At 48.0% G+C, this 22,818-nt stretch overlaps 2 protein-coding genes across 2 annotated transcripts in view; one reads left to right on the top strand and one right to left on the bottom strand.

Annotated features, from left to right (window-relative positions):
• SLC9A3R2 (SLC9A3 regulator 2) overlaps positions 1-2,270 on the top strand; it is a 30,793-nt gene extending 28,523 nt beyond the window's left edge. Inside the window, exon 7 of the mRNA XM_027863027.1 lies at positions 378-2,270. Coding sequence (XP_027718828.1) covers positions 378-536 — 159 coding nt within the window. The 3' untranslated portion in view covers positions 537-2,270. The remainder of the gene's footprint in view (positions 1-377) is intronic.
• A 1,972-nt stretch (positions 2,271-4,242) lies between these two features.
• On the bottom strand, positions 4,243-22,629 carry NTHL1 (nth like DNA glycosylase 1). The gene is made up of 6 exons (XM_027862765.1): positions 22,428-22,629; positions 21,231-21,472; positions 20,501-20,671; positions 14,390-14,549; positions 4,842-4,947; positions 4,243-4,513 (listed from the first exon to the last, which is right to left on the bottom strand). Exons 1-6 carry the CDS (start codon positions 22,540-22,542, stop codon positions 4,390-4,392), a joined length of 918 nt encoding a protein of 305 aa, XP_027718566.1. The 5' UTR covers positions 22,543-22,629; the 3' UTR covers positions 4,243-4,389.
• Between the last annotated feature and the right edge of the window lie 189 nt (positions 22,630-22,818).

Raw genomic sequence — 22,818 nt, 5'->3', positions numbered from 1 at the left:
CTGTTAGCCAGATGGAGGGAAGGGCTAGTTGCCCACCTCCTGCAGATTTGGGGTGACCCATCATCTGAGAGGGAGGGTTTAGCTCTTTGCTGTGGTGAGCCAGGAGCCTACCTGTGTGCTTTGTCTGTGTATGTGGGTGCGCACGTGCCTACTCCCAGAGGAGTGCATGACGCAGATGGACAGCTGTAGGATGAGTGTTTAACTTCTGTGTGGGTGCACATCCCATGTTGATAAACAGCAACCAGGTGGTCTATTTCTTCACTCCCTCCCCTTTTTCTATTAAGTAAGGACAGCAGAGGGGGAGGTTGATGCCTCCCGGGAGGACCCAGGGGTTTGGCTCTCTCTGCTCCATCTTAGGTTTGACTCTGCCCCCACAGGACAATGACATGGCCAAGAGGGACCCATTCCAGGAGAGCGGGCTCCACCTAAGCCCCACCGCTGCAGAGGCCAAGGAGAAGGCCCGGGCAAAGCGAGTCAACAAGAGGGCACCGCAGATGGACTGGAACAAGAAGCGAGAGATTTTTAGCAACTTCTGAAGCCCTGTTCCTTCCCCATCCCCCACAGCCAGTGGCTCCTCCTGCTTCTCCCTGAAGGAAGGGAACTAGGGAACTCCCTGCCAGGAGTCACAGGCTCTGTGCTCAACTACCCCTACCCCCTTCCTGAGGCCAGAACTCTAACACTATCTCCAACCTGTGTCTGAGGAGCCTCTGGCTGAGGCGGGGAGGGGGGCTTCCTCTTGGTCCCAAGGATTTGGCCTGGTCTGCCCCCCTTCCCAAGTCCCACTGCCTGCCTGCACCCTTGTTGCTGGAAGAGTCACTTCCCTCCCCATCCCCCTACCCCCACCAGAGCCTCAGTGAGGCAGGACCAGAGAATGGGTCTCTTTACCTCCAGGAGCCAAACCTGACCCTGGGGGCTGGACCCTTGCTGAAACTCCTGGTGTTTGCTCTTGTCTCTTTGGGGATATATTCCCTGAGAGGGGGGCAAGAGAGAGAGAAAGATTGAGAGAGACACAGAGAGCCAGAGAGAGAACAAAGAAAGATAGAGGCACAGTAAGAGAGAGACCCTTTATTATTTTTTTTTTCCCCACTGGCCAGTGGATTTAAGGGAATTTTCGTGTTACACATGTTTTCATTTACTGCCAGGAATCTTCCCTCCCCCCACAGACACACACACACAGACACACACACACACACACACACACACACACACACACACACACTCTCTCTCTCTCTCTCTCTCTTTCCCTCACTGTCTTTTTCAGGCAGCAAAACAAACCTCTCTGCAGTCCTTTCCTTCCCCCTCTCCTCCCCCCAATCACTATTCCTCTCCTGTTAAAGTCACAGGGACCAGGGGACCAAGGCCAGAACTGGCAGCTGATGAGCCCTGCGAGGGGGGGTGGGGTGGAGGTGGGAGGGAAGGAAGCTCACTTGGGGCAATGAGCCAACCCTGCCCAGTTTGGGGTCTCTCAGGAGGTTGCTCCATCTGGGGATGCTGGAAATAGCTCAAGGGACCATCCTAGGCCCCTAGAGGCAAGTAGGGGCCAGAACTGAGGGATCTCCTGCTGTTTGTCACCTGGGTCTGGGTCTCTCCTGAGCTTTGCTACCTTTGCTCCATGGGGCCTAGAACTGGGTCAAGCCCTGGTCACTGGTGGGCCACACGTCCACCCTGCTCTGCATGAGTCTCATTGGGCAGTTGGCTGCTGCACCCATAAGCCCCTCCAGCACCTGTTCTTTGATGGGCTGAACTGGTGACCAAGGCACCTACAGCTTCTGCATCTCCTGCCCTGCTTCTCAGATTGGTTCCTTCAATGCTTCAAGCCTTCTTGGCAATTGCCACCCTCTTCCTTGGACAGCCTCTTGCCTTGGAGCCTGGAGGGCAAGTAATCCAGACCTTTTGCGAGTTTCTTTTTTAATCCACCAGTCCTTCCAGTTGCTGATTGATTTTCGTTGAAGACAGATATTTGGGCTGGGGATTTCTGCTTCGAACCCTATTGGAGTCAATTATTAAAACACTTTTGAGGTCTTCTCCTCTTCCCAAAGCCATTGCCAACAGGAAGCCTCCTAGCCCGAAGCAACGGGATAGTTTGTGGGAAAGGACCTGGCCTGGAGGAAGATGGTGCCCAGGGACTCTGCTGGGGAAAGGTCTCTGCATACTGTAGTTTTGTAAATGTTGTAAAAGGTGCCTTAGGATTATCCATTGTGTCCCAGCCCATTCAGGGAGGGCTGAGCTCTGGGGGTAGGTGGAGAGGGGAAGGGTCTTAGGAAAGTGCTCAAGGCTGGGGGGGGGGGGAGAATCAGGATTGCTTCCGGAAAGGTTGTTCCTTTTTGGGGGTGGGGGGGGGGGGGGGGGGGGGGAGTGGGGGAGGGGGGAGGGGAGCTGGGGGGGGGGGGGGGGGGGGGGGGGGGGGGAAGAATCAGATTTGCTTCAGTAAAGTTTGTTCTATTTTGGCGTGTGGGGGTGGGGGGGAGGGGAAGGAATGAAGATGGAGTGAGGACAGAATGAGGGATTGTTATGGTGAGGTCAGGGGCAGGGGTCTGCAATGCACAGCAGCAACTCGAGTCCCAGATCTGATGGAGAGTTTGTATTTTGGGGTTTCTCATCCAGCTGTTCCCTGAGGAATTGGGCCATGCTTTCCTGGTTGTTTGGTGCTTCTGGAGGAGACAACCAATGGATAGAGTGATTCTGGCACAGAAAACCTGTTACAATCAAACTCATTGTTACACTGTGGTATTAGTCCATCTAGCCTCCAGGTATAGGGCCTGAACCTGCCTGAAGACACGGTCTTCCTTCCATGTAATAAGCAAGATGCAGAGTAGACTCTCTCATCTCCTGTGTAAGGGCCAAACCTGGTGGGCACACCCTCACTTGTAGACCTCAGGAGAAGGTTTGTGGGGGCAGTTACGGTGGGGAAGGCAGAACCAAGGTTGCTACTCAGCTGAAATCAGGTATGCACGATTGCAAATGCAAAATTAAGCTGTCCACTGATAGTGCACCCTAGATCACCTATCTCTTTCTTGTAGTATGATAGTAATAACTCTTCTTTCTTTCTCCTCCCTCCACTTACCTTGAAAACCAATGCGAGTATAAGCTGTCAGCATTGTAAGCTGTAATGTGCACTGTTAACATCAATAATAAACTTGGAATTGCCATGTACAGTAAAGATAAGCTGCTAAGCTGGAAAAAAGGCTTGGTTTGTTATCATACGACCCAGACCACATCCACTTGGGGTGAGGGCCAGACTTCAAGCAGCTCCCCTTGGGTGTTCTCCGATTCTGGAGGGGGAGAGGAGGACCCTGGCTCACCGAGCTGCTGTGGCTTGGAGTTCTGAGACAATGCAATAAGAAAGCAGGGGCTGAGCAGTTCTTCCCTCCAGTGGCAACTCAGCCCCAGGCAAGTGTGGCCAACCATGCCTGCTGGTCTTTTTTTTCTCTTTCTTAACCTGCCAGGGTGTTGAACTCCAGACAAAAAAGAAGTGGGTAAATGTTTTAACTCACAAGGAAGGGCCCAAGGACTACATGGGTTTCCCCAAGGAGCCCTCTGACCTTATGGTACAGTAGAAAATACTTGGTTTGGAGTCAGAAAACTTGGGTCCAAATTCTGAATCTGCTATTCATGACCCCTTGGACCCTGGACAAATCTTTTTGCTTCTCAGGGACTATGTTTGCTCATCTGTAAAATAAAGGGATTGAACTAGACAGTTAAGGTCCTGCCCAGTTTGAGATCTATCTATGATCTTAACTTCTGAGTAGGAAGGTCCAGCTCTTGGAAGCCTGGGGGAAATCATTTCAGCTGGGTCAGGGTGGAGTTTGGCCCAGTCAGCTGGAGGGAAAGATAACATGGGGGTTTGCTTCTGGCCCCTTAGACCATGCTGCTGGGGGTCCCATGGGAATCTGTCCAAACAGCCTTCCCAGAAGCTAGCCTTAGCCCTATTTCCCAACTTCCTCACTTGCTAGTTGGCCCATGTGCTCACTTGCTCTGCTTTTCTGTGTGTCCCCTCTTCAACACAGAAATCATCACACATAGACCCTTCCTAGAAGTCACCAACTCACTTATCTTCATTGGGGTATAGTGGAAACAGAAGGGGATGCTGATGCCCCCAAAGCCAAAAGTTGGCCTCAGTCCCCTCTATTCCAACTGAGGTTTCCTGAGATTTCCTTTCTCCTCAGCCAGCAGCTCCCAGCTGATCTCTCTCCCTGGCTCAGCCTCAGTTCCTGGCCCCCTCGTGGACTGAAGTAAGCTATATTTCCAATCACAAAAGAATATCAAACTTTATTAAACAGTCCCAATGTGGGTACAAGTCTTAGGCGCTCAATGGGAGTTCCAACATCAGCTGGCTCTCCATCCGATCCCCATACCACCACACTAGAGGGATCTTTGCTGCAGTCTTTTTCAAGACCTCTGTGCTGCTGGGCAGAAGCCTCGGTTGAGGCAGTCCCCACACCGAGGGTTCACTGGCAGGCAGGTCTGCTGGCCAAAGCCTACCAACAGCCAGTTAATCTCCTTCCACAGCTGCCTAGAAGGAGAAAAAAAGAACAGATTCTATAGTGTAGCATGTGGGCCAGCAGGGATGAGATTAGAGTGAGCCTTGCCCCTTTTCCCCCACCCATGCGTCCTTTCCCTAGGCTGAAGCAGATGGTCCAGCCTGGCCTCTCCCTTCAGGCTAGCTGTATTCTGGCCCACTGGGGGTAGGGAGGACCAAGGCCTTTGAAGTAACTCTCCTTGCTCATACCCATCACTGAGTTTGAAGGTTGAGTGCTACAGGAAATTGTAGCACTCAACTGGAGAAATCAGAATGAATTTGGCTCCTCCTGGGGTTGAGGCCAGCTCCTGCCTCCACAAACCTTGGCAGCCACTCCTCCAGGGCAGCTCTGGTTTCTTCAGGGTACTTGGTCTCCTTCTTGGTCCACTTCAATCTGTTGGCGATCCTGTGTACATGAGTGTCCACTGCTACAGGGACAGACACAGAGTGGGGTTAATGAAGCTCATGTAGAGGCTTCCCTTTCTGTCTCTATCCTGGACCCAGAACATTTCCAGGGCTGGGTTCCCCTCATCAGAGTTACTGAGTCACAAGGGAAGACTGTGGAGTGCCCATTACCATCTTAGTAATGCGATAGCCCTTCACATCTGTAGGGCACTTTGCAGAGCACTTATGCATCCATTATCTTACCTGATTCTCAAGGCAATCCTGTGAGAGAGGTTAGGCAGGGATTGTTATCCCTATTTTAGAGGTGGGATTACTAAAGCCCAGGGAAGTAGCATGACTTGCTCAAAGTTACACAGCAAGTTAGTGGCAGGGCTAATTTTCTTTAAAAAATAAAAAAGGTTTTTATTGATATCTTTTGTTTTATATCCTTCCCAGAGAACCATCACTTATAACAAAGAATATAAAAAGGAAGAAAAGGGAGAAAAAAAGTATAGCAAAACCAATCAACGCATTGAAAAATTCTGATGTCATACACAATGTTCCACATCCATGCCCCCCCCCCCCCCCCGCAGAGGGGCAGGGAATGGGGAGCATGGAGTAGGGAGAAACAGGTTTTCTCCTAGTGGCAGAGCTGAGAGTACAATTTAGGTCTCTTGACTCCCAGACCCAGGATTTTTCCATGGGGCCATAGTGATTCTCATCTTCATTCAAGAGTTAAACCAGGATCTGGCTCAGATGTCTGAGGTTTCTCTTAAAGCAGCGGTGGGGAACCTGTGGCCTTGAGGCCACATATGGCCTTCTAGGTCCCCGGGTGCGGCCTTTTGACTGAACCCAGACTTCACAGAACAAATACTTTCAGTAAGGGGATTTGTTCTATGAAGTTTGGATTCAATCTAAGGGCCATACGTGGCCTCAAGGCTGAAGTCTTAAAGTCTTCAAGCCTGTCTTAAAGTCTCTAGGGTCTGTGGAACTGAACTTGGTGGTATCAGGGTTAGAAACAGGAGAGGCACTGGGATAAAAATCCCATCTGAATGAAGATTTTTCCAGGCAGGATATGCCTTGTCTTTTTCTATCAATAGACAGATGTCTGAGGTGAAGTGGCTGATCATGGAGAAAGGAGAGGCCAGGATACTACCCCTCCATAGGGCCTGGCCTGCATAGGAGGAGTGGTTGCCCCTACTGTCCCATCCAGTTCCCACTGCAGTCAAGGGCAGACACCCAGGGATGAGTGACTTCAGGGTAGCCTAATGAAATGAAGTCCCACTAGCCACTGCTTAGGGACTTTTAATTGAATGGATCCAGCCCAGAGCTATTTACTTTGCCTGCAATATTCAGTGTTGCTGAATTGCTAAACCAATATGAATTATTCACCCCTAGAAAGCTGGTAGTGAACCATAGCACACCACCCCAGTCTCTGCTGAATCAATATCGTGCTCTAGCAGATTCCAAGTCTCCTCCCTCTTCCTCTGACTTGCCTCAGCATCTACCTCTTGGCCACCCCATCCCCCCCCAACAATGCTATGCCTCGATCCCTGACATGTGTTCACACCAAGCCCCAGAGAACAGGATGGCCCGAAGAATGAGCATGGGTGTCCTTTCCTCCGACTACCCTGAGCGTCCCCTATGGCAAATGATGACTCTCTTTGGAATAATGCTGTCAACCCTCAACCTCCCTCTTTGTCAAAGTAACTCAGATCTCAGCTCCCAAAACTTTTTCTCATTTCCCACCTTTCCTGTGGGAATCCTGTTAATCCCAGGTCTCTCCCTTAAAACCTCATACTCACTACCTCAGCAGCTGAGAAAGCTTTAGACAGTAAGCTAGGGAGGGCCAAGCCAGGATGAGCAGTTCAGGGGAGGTGACCCCAGGGATCCTCTCCGGATACAGAACTCCTCTTCACTTCCTGTGCAGGGCTCTCAGGCTGCTGGGAATCTGCTTTCTTACCCTTTCCTCCCCCCTACTCTCTCTTTCTCTGGGCAGTTTAAATTTTTTTCCATGAAGAAACAATGTGTGGATGGCTCTGGGGTCCATCTGGTGCAAAAGGCTGTGTCAGCAGCTTGTCAGAGTCTGGGCTGAGGCTTCCACAGTCCCCACACTCCCCAGATGGGTATTACAATCCAAGGAATTCTGAACCACCTCGCAGGGTGTCTGGTCCTGTGTTGCTGCCGAAGAACAACTCATCATTCTGTGCCTCTCTTGGGTGGATGGGGAGGGAGGAAGCTGATCCAGCTTTGCAGTCAATCTGCAGGTCTCCAAGAACCGTCGGCACCTGACTGCCCACCCCACTGATCAGGGAAGCAGTAGCCAGCCATCTCTGCAGCAGGGAATGAGATCACCTCAGTTGGGGAGGCCAAGCTTGCCAACACAGAGCTGTCACTAAGCAAGATGGCTAGAGCAAGGTCACAAGGATAGCTAAGCAAGGCTCAGCTGGTTTCTACCTGGGCCAAGACAGAACTTTAACTCCTTCCTCATCCAGCTGCTGCAACCCTTCCCCGGCAGTGGGGATTTATTCTGCACAAAGTGCAGGCCAGCAGAAGGAAAGAGTCACCTGACTATCTCATGCTGGGGGCTTGAGGAAGGAACAAGTGCATTCACACCTGGGAGACAGACCTTCCCTTCTGCCCACTCTGCCCAAGCTTATTAACAGCCTAGAGTTCCTCCCTTCCTTTTTTTCCCCTTCTCACTCAACGCAACAGTAGAGGCTCCATGGAGCCCCTCTGGCCTCAAGTCATTTATTTTCCCAACACAGCTTAGCTCCAGACAGCACTGTAACCTGAATTGCACCCTGGGCAGGGCGATGTGTTGAAATCCGGGACATTCCTTCCTTGTGATAAGCCATTTTGCAGAGCTTGCCAAAAACAAAACTGCTCCCTCCACCCCCCCCATCTTCTCCTTCCTCTGTTCAAACCAAAAAAGTAGCCCTGCCTACTTTAGAAAGTACCTAAATAGTTAAAACCAGACCCGCTATCCAAACAGCAGGGTAGATACAAGCCCTCCCCTTTTGGCTTCTTTCAATCCAAGACAACAAATTTGTGGGGTACCTACTGTGACAGTCCAGGCATTTCCTACTGTACCATGCTGTGGAGGCAGTCCGGTACAGGGTTCAAATCCCCTCTCTGACTCTTCCTCCCTCTGTGACCTTGGGCAAGTCAAACTCCCTGGCACTAGGTTTCCGGGGCGGGACCAAGGAGAGGGCCTTTAAGGACTGTGAAATGAGGGTGGGGACGAGTCTTGACTCTTTCCAGCACTAGGTCCATAAGCCTGGAATCCTTGGGCCTCGATAAGGAGCTGAGCCCTGGGGTCTAGCCCTGGCTCTGCCACAGGTTTACTGTGGGGCCCTGGTCAAACCCCATGCTCCCTGTTTCTTTAACTCCAAGCTGGGCCAGATGACCTTTAAGGTTCCTTTGAGCTCTAGAATGCAGCGTCCCTTCTCTCCCCCCTCAGTGTTCTAAGTCGCAATATAATGGAGGCAGACAGCTGGTGGAGTGGACAGAGGGCTCAATCTGCAGTCAGGAAGACCTGAGCTTGAATCCTGCTTTATATATTTATTAGCTGTGTGATCCTGGGAAAGCCATTTAAACTCTCTAAACCTCAGTCTCCTCAACTGTAAAATGGGGATAATAAATAGCGCCTACCTCACAGGGTTGTTGTGAGGCTCAAATGAGGGAATATATGTAAAAAGTGCCATATATATAAGTAACTCTTTATTTACATGGCATTTTAAGATTTACAAAGTGTTTCCCTCAGAAGTCAGTACAGGCCCTTATACCCATTTTACAGATCAGAAAACAGGTAGAGAAATAAAGTGATTTGTCCATGGAAATATTAGAGCAGGGACTCAAACCCAGGTCTTACCTCTCACCTGGACTAGTGTAGTGACCACTTTGGTGGTTTCATTAGAGGAGGGACCTTAAAAATTATCTAGTCATAGGATCACAGATTTAGAGCAGGAGAAGACATTACAGGTCATTTTGTCCAACCCCGTCATTTTATAGACGAAGAAACTGAGGGCCAGAGAGATTAGGTGACTGAGTTGCCCAAGGTCACATAGACGGCAGGTGTCAGAATCAGGAGTTTTACTTGGGTTTTTTGACATCAAATTTCATAGCACCCATCTCTCCTCCCTCAATTTATTCTTCACCTGGCTGCCAAAGTAATCTTCCTAATGCACAGTTCTGATTGTTCCAATCCTAGTTCAAACACTTTTGACGCTGGCCCACTGCTGACCAAACAAAATGGAAAACATTGATCCTGGCATTCAAGGCCTGTCACAATCCGGATCCAGCGGACCTTGGCCAGCCTTATCACATTATCATGTCCCCTGTTTTCTACATAAATCTGACTACTTCTATTGACAGGATTTAAAGATAGAAAAGACCTTAGAATCCATCTAGTCCAACACCTTCATTTTATACATAAACTGAGGCCTAGAAAAGGGAAGTGATGACCCAAGGTCACCCATAACATAAACAGCAGAGCCTAGATTCTAACCCAGGTCTTCTAACTTAACCCCAAAGCCCCTTCTGCTACACTATCCTACCTTTGACCTATCCCATGCTTCCTGCCCCCTGCTCTCATCTTATCCTTATTCTACTCTGTGCCTGGAATGGCCTCCCCCAATCCGTCTGTTAGAATTCTCCCTTTCCTTCAAGGCCTCACACCAGGGTCCCTTCTTCCACAAAGCCTTTCTGAAAGGGATTGTTCCGTACATCTCTAACACCACTGTTTGGGCCTCTGCTATGAATTTACAATAGTCTATCTTGTTTTATAGTTATTTATATAGCTGCTGTATCCCCCTTCCTAAAGTCCTTTAGGCAGGGACCAGGTTTTGGCTCAACTCTGTGTTTCCAGTATTTTGCACAGAGCTTTGTGAATGTTGGCTAAATTGATTTCCTCTATATAGAGCTGTTTTTAGAGAATCTGGTGTCTTCCCCCGGGTGAGGGAAGACCCCTGGATATCCCAACGCTGAGGCTGGGGCTGGGGAGGTGAGGCTCCTGCCAAGGAGGCCAGTGACTGGGCGCCCCCTGCTGGACTAGCCTTGCCCACACAGCCAGTCCCCAGTCCAACTCACACACACTGCTTCACTTCTACTGGTCAGCTACACAGCTAAGAGTGGTACAGGGTCCCAAGATTTAGGACTGGAAACCATTTTAGAGATCATTCAGTCCAGCCCCCTTATTTTACAGAGAACAAAACTGAGGCCCAGGGAGAAGTGATTTCACAAAGGTCACATGGGGAGTTAAGCGGCAGAATTGGAATTTGAACCCAGCTCCCCTCACTTCAAATCCGTTGTTCTTTCTAGTGCCCCACACCACGCAAGGCAGCAAAGAGCACATGGCCTGGAAGTCGGAAAGAACTGAGTTCCCATCCAGCCTTAGACACTTCCTAGCTGGGTGACCCTGGGCAAGTCATTTAACCATTGCCTGCCTCAGTTTCCCCATTTGCCTCCCAGGGTTGCTGGGAAGCTAAAACAAGATAATATTTGTATAGTGCTTTACAAACCTTAAAGTGCTATATTGATGCTAGCTAGTTAACTCAGGAATGAAGAATTGTTCTAGACAACTTAACTGGCTTTGGCATGGAAGAGAGGCCAAGCAAGAGCAGGTTGAGAGTTGAGTGTGTGGATATAATAAGGGGAAAAATACAGGCGTTGAAAGTCCTTAGATAAAGATGTCCTACCAAAGTCTCCGTGAAAACAACACAAAATATACCGACACCCCCTGCTGCCCCCCCCCCCCCCCCATGACTGACTCTGTCTCGAGAGCACATGTACTAATAAATTTCTCTGGAGACTGAAGGGCACTCTAACCAGGAAATGGGTCTGTCAAATGACCTTGGCAAACCAGGGAGTTGAAACCCTCTCCCCATGACGTGAATAGGGTTTTCCGTCCTTGCTAGACTGAGAGGCTGCCGCTGGAACGTACCTCAAATCCTGGCTTTCTCAAAGGGCTGGCAAATGAACCCCTGTTGTCACCCAAGGAAGTGATCAGGCCTATAATCCCTGGAAGATGGAAGTGACAGCCGGCTCTTCCCTCTCTGAGGTGGGAGGAAACCAGTTCTGAGGCCCGGGTGGATCTCACACTGTAGGGTGGGCTCAGAAGGGCCAGAATGTCCACATTTGGCACGGATGTGTTTTTGGGGAGGTGATGCAGGGGAGAAGGGGTGGAGAGGTAGGCATCTAGATCAACTCGGCCATTACCCACTTTTCAGATGAATTCATTCTCTCCCTCCTATCTCCTCCAGGGTCTACGATGTGGTCTTGGTCTGGAGAATTCACACACTAGCTTGGGGATCAATTGTCTTGCTTCTTTTTCTCTGGGAAACCAGTGGGAAGATGATCTGATCTTGTCTGGGAGCTCCCCAGCTGTCACCTGGGCCTTGGGAAGGCATAGCCCACTAATCTTTCTAGTATCAGCCAGTACCAGTTTGTGGCAACTGAATCACCAGCTCCTGAACGAAACCAGGTGAATGACATTTAAACACTCATTTCCTGTGTTTCTCCCATCTCTAAATGGCCCTTTCAAAACCTCATTACCAAAGCTCCCATCAGTCTATTAATTCCACACCCTTTTTCAAGCTGCTGACTCTCAGTGAGACAGACCCCTGGCAGAAAGGGCCTGAGCACAGGGTCAGAAAGAAGTCTCGAGTACCTGCTGAAAGGCTCAAGTTGTGGTATCATGCAGCATCCTACCACTAACACTGGCTCCACACCAGGGGAGAAAGAACTAACTCCCCGGGCCCTACCTATCTCTCTACTTCACTGAAATGGCTTCGCAGGCAAACGACACAGCAGACATCTTAAACGCAAAACCATCTGCTCTTTTGTAGGGCCCAAAGTCTCCACCTGTTAGAGGACATATGGGAGAGAGATAATTCCCAGCTAAGCTTGGGGCCAAAAGAAAGAGGGTCATTCTCTGTGAGACAGGAAGTCTAGCTGATGTCAGATCCCTACTCACACCCTCCTCAAGGCTTGTGCCCAGAACCCTGCGATGGTCCTAGAACCAAAGGCCTGAGCTCTTTATTCAGAACATTTGTAACGCTGTCTGAGGCTGCTTTGTAGGTTATCCATTTAAAAACAAATGCAGAAGAATCCCTGCTGTCCACCCTTGCTGGGTAAACAGCAGGGGTTCTTAACCTCTTTTGTGTCTTGGACTGTTTTGGCAGTCTGTTGATACCTAAAGACCCCTTTTCAGAAGTGTTGGTTTTTTTTTTTTTTGGCGCAGAATAGTGTTTTTAAAAACATAAAACACAGAATTATAAAAAAAATTATATATTAAAATAAAGACATAATTCGCCCCCATCCAAGTTCATAAAGGACCCTTAGGTTAAGAATTCCTAGTCCAATGGGTCTGCTTCCAAAGTCCCCAGCCTGAAGCTCATTGACTAGTCAACAGGAGACCTTGTGTGGTATGGGAGAGGCTTGGACTCATGCCCTACCATTGATTCTTACTAGTTATGTGATGTTGGACAAGTCATTTAACCTTTTGACCTTACTTTTCTCATGTGTAAAAATGGCTAAAGTGATACATTTTCAAGTATTTCGAAAATCTCAAGTAGCTATATAAAATGTGAGTTGTTAATTAGTATTATTTGACTTTTGAGTCATTGAACCTCTCTGAGCCTCAATCTCTCCATCTGTAAAAAATGGGGACAATAATCCCTACCTCTCTCAGGGACGTTTGGAGGAAAACTTGAAATAGGAGATTCTACAGCATTTTTAAAAGCTTAAAGTGCCACAGACTTATAAAATATCACTAATAGTTATCTGCTTACCTCAATTCAAGCTACTCAACCTTCCAGGTAGGCTCATGATACCTAGGGGTGGACACTAGTGGGGGGAATGGCTAAAATGTCATAGAGGAATGGAGATTCAAGTTTTTCTTGGGTTCTTGGGAAGCTTAATTCAGTTTTTTCCAAAGCCTTAGGTCCTTGGAGACACAAGTAAAGCTAGATGGGGAGAGGCCCTCCCACTCCAATCTTTTCTACTGTCAGAATAATTTTCTCACAGACCCTGATATGATTACTCTACGCTTACCCCACCCCTCCAGCTCAGAAACCTTCAATGACTCCCCACTGTCTATGACCAGGAGCCTCAACTCCTTGGCCAGGCTTTCAAAGCCCCCTCAATCTGGTCCCTTCCTACCTCTCCAACTACAGGGGGGCCCAAAAGCTACTCTATCTTAGAACTGCACTAAGACTTTTGGGACACCCTCTCTGTCTTCCTTTGCTCCCCAACATATAACTCTTCCAGCAAGGCTCATCTTCTCACTCACTCCCTACATGCAGCACTTCCAAGATATATAGTACACTGAATGATAGTTCCTACATTCTCTCTGCCTATCCACATTTTCCTGACCTTCAGGGCCCTGATAAAATTCTCCCTCTTCTGTGAAGCTTTCCCTTTTTACCAATGCAGGCTGCACTGGTCCCTCCCTCCTCCAAGTTCCTACAAACCTTGGTGTCTGTACTATTCATGGCAGCATAGTGACGCACTGCTAATCACCCTTTCTGCTGCCACCATGTCGGCCTCATATGAGGCTGGGGCTCTGTGATGATTGAGCCCAGGATTTGGAATCTGATCACCTGGGTTGGAATCCCAGCTCTGTTACATACTAATCTGTATGACTGTAGGCAAGTTCCCGTAGATCTAAGTTACCTCATCTCTTAAAATGAGAGGCTTTTCCTGTGTAATTGTGTATTATTTCTTCCCAACTAGACTCTGATTTCCTGGAGGGCAGAGACTTCTCTTTTGCCACCTTCCTCTGGCGCACAGAGACGGCGACATATAAATGTTTGTAGGTAAAGACTTTTTGGAATGAATAATTCCCTAGTGCCTTGTCTGTTCTCATGACTGGGTGAGGAAGCTGGGGTGTACCCAAAGTCGGAACCATTAGATTCGGAGCTGGAAGAGACATCGGAGATAATTTAGTCTAAACTCCTCATTTACAGAGGAGAAAAGGGAGGCCCGATGAAGGAAGTGCCAATCATTGGTAATAGCCGAATCAGGTCTCCTGATTTCAAATCTGGTGCTTGCTATACCAGTGCCTTAAATAAGACCAGCATGAAACTCTGGGACAGGAAACAGGAAACTCTGGGACAAGATTTCTACTGAAATCCAGTGGCTCAGTGGATAGAATGCTAGACTTGGAGTCAGACAGATTTCAATCTTGGTTCAAACCTAAGTTTAGACACAAGCTGGATTTGTGTGACCCTGGGCAAGTCACTCAACCAGTGCCTGCCTCAGTTTCCTCATCTGTAAAAATGATTGTTTTGAGGATTTGTAAGGCACACTGCAAACCTCAAAGTGCTACAAATGCTAGCTATTAAATATAAATGCTAAGTCCCTTTCCCTCTTTCAATATCAATTTTCTTTTTTGGACAACAGGAGACATGACGCCTGTCTCATCTGTACCTCACAAGAAGAAGAACCATATTCACCCAACAGCAAGTAAAATGCCCCACTTACCGATGCCTGACACCTTGCCCCAGGCAATGGCCATGGCCAAGTGTGCCATTTTGGGTCCAACGCCAGGAAGCGCCACCAGCTCTGCCACAGTGGCTGGGATGTCACCCCCATATTGTTGCTTCAGGATCTTGCTGGTCTGCTTTATGTACTTCACTTTGCTCTGAAACATCCAAGCTGAGATCAGCTCTCTGTTCTCTGTTAACAACAGGCCCCGCTCTGGGGTCCCAAAGTCCCCAAGACCATCCCATTCCAGTGATAGGGTATGGGTGCTTGGTGCAGGCCAAAGCTTGGAGCAGAGGTGAGCTGGAGCACTGACACCTCCTGCTCTCCATGGCAAACTGCCCTGGTCTGGGTCAGCAGAACCTTTTCTTTGATCTCTTTGGGACACTGACCTACTAGTGGTATTGCTGGGTCAAAGGGTATGTACGGTTTTTATTGCCCTTTGGGCACAGATCCAAATTGTTCTCCAGAATGCTTGGATCAGTTCACAAGTCCAACAACAGTACATTAGGGTCCCTACTTTCCTACATCCCCTCCATCATTTGTCATTTTCCTTTTTTGTCAACTTAGCCAATCTGATGAGTGTGAGGTAGTACCTCCGAGTTGTTTTAATCTGCATTTCTCTAGTTATTAGTGTTTCAGAGCATTCTAAAACATTCATGTACCACCCAGATTCAGGGAGGGTGATGAGGAAGCAATTTAGACAAGCCCAATCCTTTTTGGTCAGCTGGATGAGACAAGTGCCTATGGGTCAGAGGCCTGGCTTTGAGCCAAGTGCTGCTAGACCCTGTCACACTATTGGACCCCCTTCGAGGACCTTGAATCCTGCACATCTGGGTGTGCATGGTGCCAGAATCCCAGGGATGCACAGTACTACAGCTTATGAAGAAACCAAAGGAGGAGCAATAGAACAAACCCAGAAGCCATCAGTAACAACAAAAACTTACAGTTCTATGCTTTTTAGGGGTAACCTTTCCTCACAACCAGCAGTATGAGAAAGGTAATCCCCCCATCTTATAGCCAAGGAAATAAAGGCTCAGAGAAGGTCATACAGCTGTTAAGGTAAGTATTTGGACTCCAAGTCCAGGGTTCTTTCCATTCTACTACACGGCCTGTCAGTATTAGATTATCCAAAAAACAAACAAACAAAAAAACCATGAAGGACCACAGGCTTGGAGGGATAGCATAAGGACAAAGGCAAAACCCTGTTTCCAGTAGGGACTTGCATGGCTAATCCCTTCAAGGAGGTTTTCCTTATGGTGAATTCCTTGCCTAGAAACACAGTCTCTTCAACCAACATCGCTTGCTGCAAGGGAGTTCCTATATTCACGGCCAGCTACGTGGCAGCAGGTTTGTGAGGCACCAATCTGGCCTTTAAGAGATTCCTGGTGTTTACGTCTCTCTCCTGGCATTCATCATGGGAAGGGTGCCACGTGTATTGAAAGCTAACAGAGCCAGGGACCTTGAGGGTAAGTGGGGAACAGGAGGTTTATTTGGTTGTTTGGATGGGTGTATATTTCAGCTCAGGATGTTTGGAGCACAAAGCCAGAGACAAGCCAGGGTCAAGCTGAATGGGGCACAAGTAGCACATGAAAGTCGCGGACAGGGTCTTCCCCCAGCCTGACACAACAGCAGCTTCTGGCCAAGGGCCCATGACATCGTTAGCTCATCGTTGTGAACAGTGTGATCTTGTCCTAATAAGTTAGAACATGAACTCCCCTGTTAAGTAACGGGAGGGAGACCTGGGGGAAGGGGCAGCCTGGCTGATGTTTCACATCCTACACAAAGTCTGGCCTTTGGGAAGGCTGTATGATTCACCAAGAGGCCACTGACAGGCCTGATGCTTCAAAACAGGGCCTCCCCCCATGGACATCCTGAGAAAAACTCTGGAGGGGAGACTGTGAGACTTTCAGGGATCCCTTCATTCCAAAGCATCCTGAGTTTGGGGCCACTGAGGGCACAGAGAGAAAGCAGCATTTTCTCGGTGCCAAAGAAGGCTTGGTTCTTTCGCAGACCAGCTCCTAAACTGCCTGTTTACTGCAGTCCCACAGCTGAGAGACCTGGGTGGGAAACATACCCTCTGAGGCACTAAACACAGAGGACTATTTAAAAACACATTTGACAAAATAGAGCCCACGCTCAAAGCTGCCGGAAAATGGACTCCACCCTGCAGGATACCTCCTCCAGGAACGGGCAGAAAAGCAGGATTGGGTATATTTAGCTTCTGCATTTCCAAGAGCAAGGCTCTTAGGCACAAGGGGTGGACAGCCAGAGATGGCACCAGTGATTTGGGACTGAGGAGAGGGGGGTGGGGGGGAGCTGCTGAGAATCCCATCTACTTGTTTCACTTGGATGAGGGGCGTGTGACAAATTCCATGGGGTAAACAGGGGAAATCGGGAGGGCCAGCATGTCCTACAGATCAGTGAAAGGCAGGAAGGGAAGGGCCCAGAGACAGGGATGGTGAAGAAAGCCGGCTTGGGGGTAGGGAAATCCAGGAGAATGGAAAAGACAGCTGAGAAGTAAGACTCCCAGATCTGTGCATCCAGCACCAGCTCCTTCCCTTGACCTTTAGCCTCGCATTTCCAACTGCCTATGGGACTGTAAATGTAAATGCCACTCACCATCCTAACACAAAGCTCTGACTGTGTCACTCCCCTGCTTAAAACCAATAATGTTCCCCCTCCCCTTCCCTCCACTGACTGGAAGATAAAAATCCAAATTTCTTGGCTTAACATTCAAAACTTTCCACAATCTGATACCAATTTACCTTTTTTTCTATCTCTACTTATATTACCTCTTTTTTCTATCTGCTTTTGCTCACTCTTCTCAATAAATCAGCTGGTAAGCATTTATTCTTTTTTTCTTTTCTCTTTTTTTTGGTGAAGCAATCAGGGTTAAGTGACTTGCCCAGGGTCACACAGCTAGTAAATGTTATGTGTCTGAGGCTGAATTTGAACTCAGGTCCTCTTGACTCTAAGTTGGGAGCTCTATCTACTGTGCCACCTAGCTGCCTCCTGGTAAGCATTTATTAAGTGCTTCCTACGTGCCAGGCACTATGCTAAGTAGTGAGGATACAAGGAGAGACAAAAACAGACCCTGTCCTCAAGGAGCTTATAGTCTGGTGGGAGAGGAGGAGTAAAAAACAAGTATATACAAGATACATACAAAGTAACCATAGAGGGGCAGGTCCTAGAGCAGCTGGGAGGACTGGTTAAGGCTGCCTGTAGCGGCGACATTTACGCTGAGTCTTGAAGGCAGCCAAGGAGTCTCAGAATCACAAGTGAGGAGGAAGATTGCTCCAGGCACAAGTGAACACAAAGGCATAGAGATGTGTGATGCAGAATGTCAATTGAGTGGAACAGTAAGTAGGCCAGCAGGTAGAAGGAATAAAGGGTAAGAAAACTGGAAAGGTCAGGCTGTATAGAGCTTTAAATGCCAAACAGGACTTTGTATTTGCTCCTGGAGGTAAAAGGTAGCCTGCGTCATTTGTTAAGTAGTTGGAGTAGAGGGCAGGAGAAATATGGTCAGATCTGCACTTTGGGAATCTCAATTTTGTAGCTGTGTGGAGGATAGGTTGGAGTGGGGAGAGGGCTGAGGCAGGCAGCTACTCCAGAAGACCAGTACAAAAGTCTAGGCAGAGGGGCAGCTAGGTGGCATGGTGGATAGAGCACCAGCCCTGAAGTCAGGAAGACCTGAGTTCAAATCTGGCCTCAGACCAAACACTTGTCACATACTAGCTGTGTGACCTTGGGCAAGTCACTTAACCCCAACTGCCTCACTACACAAAAAAAAAAAAAAAAAAAAAGTCTAGGCAGGAGAGGACAAAAGCCTGAACTTTGTAAGGGGTGAGTAGTGAGAAGGGAACACAAAGAGAGATGTGGTGAAGGTACAAATGACAAGGTTTGACACCACACTGGACATGTGGGGTAAGTGTGAGTGAGGAATGACACCAACGTTGCCAGCCTGGGTGCTTCAGAGGATGATGGCACCTTGATTAAAAGGGTAGTTTGGAAGAGGTGAGTTTTGGGGGAAAAAAGATAATGGGTTCCATTTTGGAAATGCAGAGTTTGAGATGAACCATGAGACATCCACTTCAAAATGTCCAGCTAGGCAGTTGATGATACATGCCTGGAACTGAAGAGGGGGTGTGTGTGTGTGTGTGTGTGTGTGTGTGTGTGTGTGTGTGTCTGTGTGTGTCTGTGTGTGTCTGTGTCTGTGTCCAGATCTATATATCTGGGAATCATCTACATAGAGATAATTGAACCCATGGGAGTTGATGAGATCACCAAGTGAGATAGCAAAGACAAGAAGATGTAGGACAAAGCCTTGGGAGACCCCCACAGTTAGTGGGAGTAACATGGATGAGGGTCCAACAAAGGAAACTGAGGCATGCTGGCCATGTAGGAAGTTAAAGCCCAGAAAGGACAGAGAAGCCAGGAGCAGAAGTTGGTTAATCACATCCAATGCTCCAGAGAAGTTAAGAAGGAAGTGGATTGAGTTTTCCATTAATTCCTGCACCTTCTTGGTTTGTCCCTTGTAATCTACCTTGATCTCAGTCACATCTTAATCAGACAATCAAGAGATCAACGATAACTTTGGAGGGAGCAATCTCAGTTAAAAGATGACATTGGAAGCTACCACCTCCATATTTGCCAATTTTCAAGACCCAGATCAAATCAGATGTCCCCTCCCACCCTAAACCCCCCTACCCCCATCATTGCTTTTTCATGAAGCTTTCCTTACCTGCCCTCGGAAATGAACAGTTTGTCCCTTCTTCCCTGACCTCTGACATTCAGCTCTTACCTAACTACTGTCTCTGTATTGTTCATTTTCTTTTGGTGTGAGTCCCTTTGCTCCCAATAGTTTGAATTCCCAGTTGTTAGGGACTAGTCTCCTCTACCAGTAGGGCTCAGTAATGAATTACTGATTGAGGGACCCTTTTGCTTTGTGTCAAGTTAGTTGCACTAGTCCCTGACATACATTTAGTGCATTAGTTCTTTGTTTAGAATGTATCCATTACTTTTCATTTATCATAAAGATGTATTATATACTCATTTCTCTGAAGTAGTGTGTAAATATCCAGATGGCAGGGGCAGAATAGATGGTATCTTTGTAGAAAACACAGTAAGCTCCTAGTTAAAGAGTTAGGGATTGCAAAAAGGAAAAACCCTGGACTTTCCCACAAGGCCAGATCTCTAGTGTTTGCCTGAGGCTATAATCCCATCAACTGGCCTTTTTTTGTGGCATGCCCAATCTCCCAATTCTGTTACCCTTAATCTAGCCTAGGCCTCCCATTGTTTTACTTCCCTATGGCCCCCAGCCATTTCCCACCCTTAACCCTAGCTAGGCTCCATTCTCCCTTGGCCACCAGCTCCAGGTGCCAGGCGTTCTGTTCACCCCAGCTTACTGCCCAAACTACTTGGCCACTCCTAGATCCCTCCCACAGTCTTTCTGTATATAAGGTCCATCTTGTCTCCATTAAGATGATTAGATTCTTAAAATCTAGCCACTGCTCAGATTCTTAGAATCTAGCTAATATCTCAAAGACTTTCAGATTCCTCAAGAGTCTGGCTAATATGGTGGATCTGTAATAAACCTTATATTTGGCTGAAAAAAAAATTAAAGAGCTAGGGGGTGCACTGGCTAGATCAAGCCATGGGCCTAGAGTCAGGGAGACCTGAATTCGAATCTAGCCTCAGACACTTACTAGCTGTGTGATTTTGGGCAAATCACTTAACCTCTGTTTGCCTCAATTTCCTCATCTGTAAAATGGGGATAATAACAGCACCTACTTCTCAGGATTGTTGTGAGATTCAAATGAAAGAATCACTGCAAAGTACTTAGCACTGTGCCTGGCATGTAGTAAATGCTATATAAATATTAGCTATTATTATTATTATTGTTATTATTATTATTAGTAGTAGTAGTAGTAGTAAATTGCTAGGAATAGAAAGGTATCAACCCTTCTGGTTATGATAATGATGATGGTAATGAAGTCTTTTTGGAAAAGAAAGTGTCCTTTCCAAAGCTGGCTAAACTTGCTGTCATACCTTGGTCCTATCAGCCCACCTTAATAGCTTTGGGAAAAACCTTCCTGGGCCTGGACTCACCCTCCAAAAGCCAACTGGGTAGATGAGTTGACCCAGGGTATTGTCATCCATTTCCAAAATGCTGTCTAGAGTCAGGCCTCTGTCCCTGAGCCGCTGCATGGCAGCTGCTGTGATCTGGTCTTTGGTCTGGCTGGACAGCATCAGTGACAGTAGCACTTGGTATCTCATCACCTGTTGGGCAGAAACCAGGAAAGGAAAGAAGGCATATGGAATAGGAAGGAGGTGATACTTTGAGCAATGAAATGAGCAGAAACCTTCAAAGCAGACCATTATAAATCAACATAGCTCCCAGTTAGTTGGAGGCATTCACTGGAACCAGGGCTAAGTGGCAATTGTGAAATGGATGCTCTGCAAAATCTGAGGCTTAAAGCCCAAAGTATCCTCCCAGGTACCAAATATGTCATCACACAGGAATCTAAAAGAAAGAAGAATTGATTTTGCTAACTCTTAACTTTACCAGGTACTAAGAGCATCTTACTGGTCCAAAAGAATGGCCAATTTCTGAGGTCAGCTTCCTGCCAGGAGACTGATTCTAGGTCTCCCTTAAAGGGAGTCTGACAAAATAAAATTATTATTGAATAGAGACAGAATCTGGTTTTGAATTTAAGGGTGTCCTGGGAGTTGAGAGAAAGGTACCTCCCACCCTGAAAGACAGAAGAACAGGCTTAGAGAAAACTGAGACTTCACAAGCCAGGGTGTTTGGGGCAGAGGACTAATCAGGCCTCTTTACCTCTGGGGGAGCACTTTGGTCATAACACTGCTCAGCTCCCATGTGATCAACAGGTGCATCTTTTGACTTCCTCATTTCTCGGATATTTTCTAGCTGGAGTCTCCAGTTTGCGGGTTCCCACTTGGGTTTCTTGGGAGTGCCGTCATCATTGTCCATATCTCCATCTCTATCCAAAGACTCATAAGCCATCTCAAGTTTCACCTTCCGTTGCCTTCTGAGGGGTTTTGTTCTTTCCCTTTTCCCTGCAAAGAGTCCAGTTTCTAGTTCTGAATATACTTGTTCTTTCCACTTTAAAAAACATTACCATTACTTTAACCTTCATTTTTCAAAAATTTAAGTTTCAAATTCTCATTCCCCCTGCAGCTCTTCCTGTTCTTTCCTTTTTTTGGTAGGGAGGGGAGCAACCTGGCTCTCAAAGGTCAGAGACTGCTAGAATGGGTGGAAAACAAAGCTAATGAGATCACATGGGATGGGCCTTTGGGCTGTGCCCTCTGTACAACTGGGTAGAAAAGCCCCCTCCCTTGCTAGGCTCCCCAAACCACTCGGCAAATCTTTCCTGAGTCATCTACTGCAGCTCAACTCATTCCTAAGCAACAAGGAAGAGACTTATCTCTGCCTCTGTCCAGCTCCAAACGGGAAGCGACTCAAACTCTTGTGTTTGTCAGTTTGATGGAAGTTTTATTCTAGGTAAGGCAGGAAGAAGGTTTTTTTTTTAAAAATAAATGAACAAAAATCCCAGATAAATGAACAAATAAATAAATAAATAAATGTCCACATACTTCAGAAACCCACCCGCTCCAGTCCTTCTACTACAAGGCTCCTCCTGCCCTTCTACCTTGTAGTCTGGGGGTCTCTGTCCTGTCCCTCTTCCTCCTCTAGCCCCCTCCTCAGACGTCTCCCTCTCTTTCCTTCCTCCCCACTCCCGCCCAATTCAGGATCCCAACATGGGTTCAAGTCCCTCTCATCAGTCCCCAGAAACATTTATTAATCGTCTACTCTGGGGTCAGGCACTAATGATGCAGAAATGGACAGGACCCTAAAGGTCATCTCGTCCAACTCCTTCATTTTACAGAGAAGGACACTGAAACCCAAGGTTACAATGGTGGTACAAACATCACTGTCAGGTTTCGAACTCAGATCCCGTGTCTCCAAGTTTAAGGGTGAAAGACGGGTAGAGGTAGGACACAGCGGTGCTACCTGCGACTGCCTCTTTGCCAAGGGACGGTGGAAGCTTATCCTCTGTGAATAGCTGCTGTGCAGAACAGCGGCTCATGCAGCGGGTCACCATCCTGGGTCCAGTCGGGGTGCTCATGGCTGACTACGCACCGTGGACTACAACTCCCGGAAGGCGCTACGGCTGCATCAGGTGACAACCAGTCCTCGGCCTCTATCGCACTGAGTCTCCGCCCACCTCGTTCACATTTAGTGGAAGAGGAAGCTTCACGAGGACCGGAAGCACAGGCCGGAAGGCCCAGACACGTGATACATCCCGGCTCCTCCCCGGTTCCCTTGAGTCTCCTCCTACCTCGCTTGGTTTCAGGGGGAGAGGGAGACGAGCCGACGGGACTACAACTCCCTGCAGGCTTTG

The sequence above is a fragment of the Vombatus ursinus genome, unplaced genomic scaffold (genome assembly GCF_900497805.2).
Source record: "Vombatus ursinus unplaced genomic scaffold, bare-nosed wombat genome assembly UNPS02014770.1, whole genome shotgun sequence".
In the NCBI taxonomy this organism is placed as follows: Eukaryota; Metazoa; Chordata; class Mammalia; order Diprotodontia; family Vombatidae; genus Vombatus; species Vombatus ursinus.
This window is presented reverse-complemented; position numbering and strand designations above follow the sequence as displayed.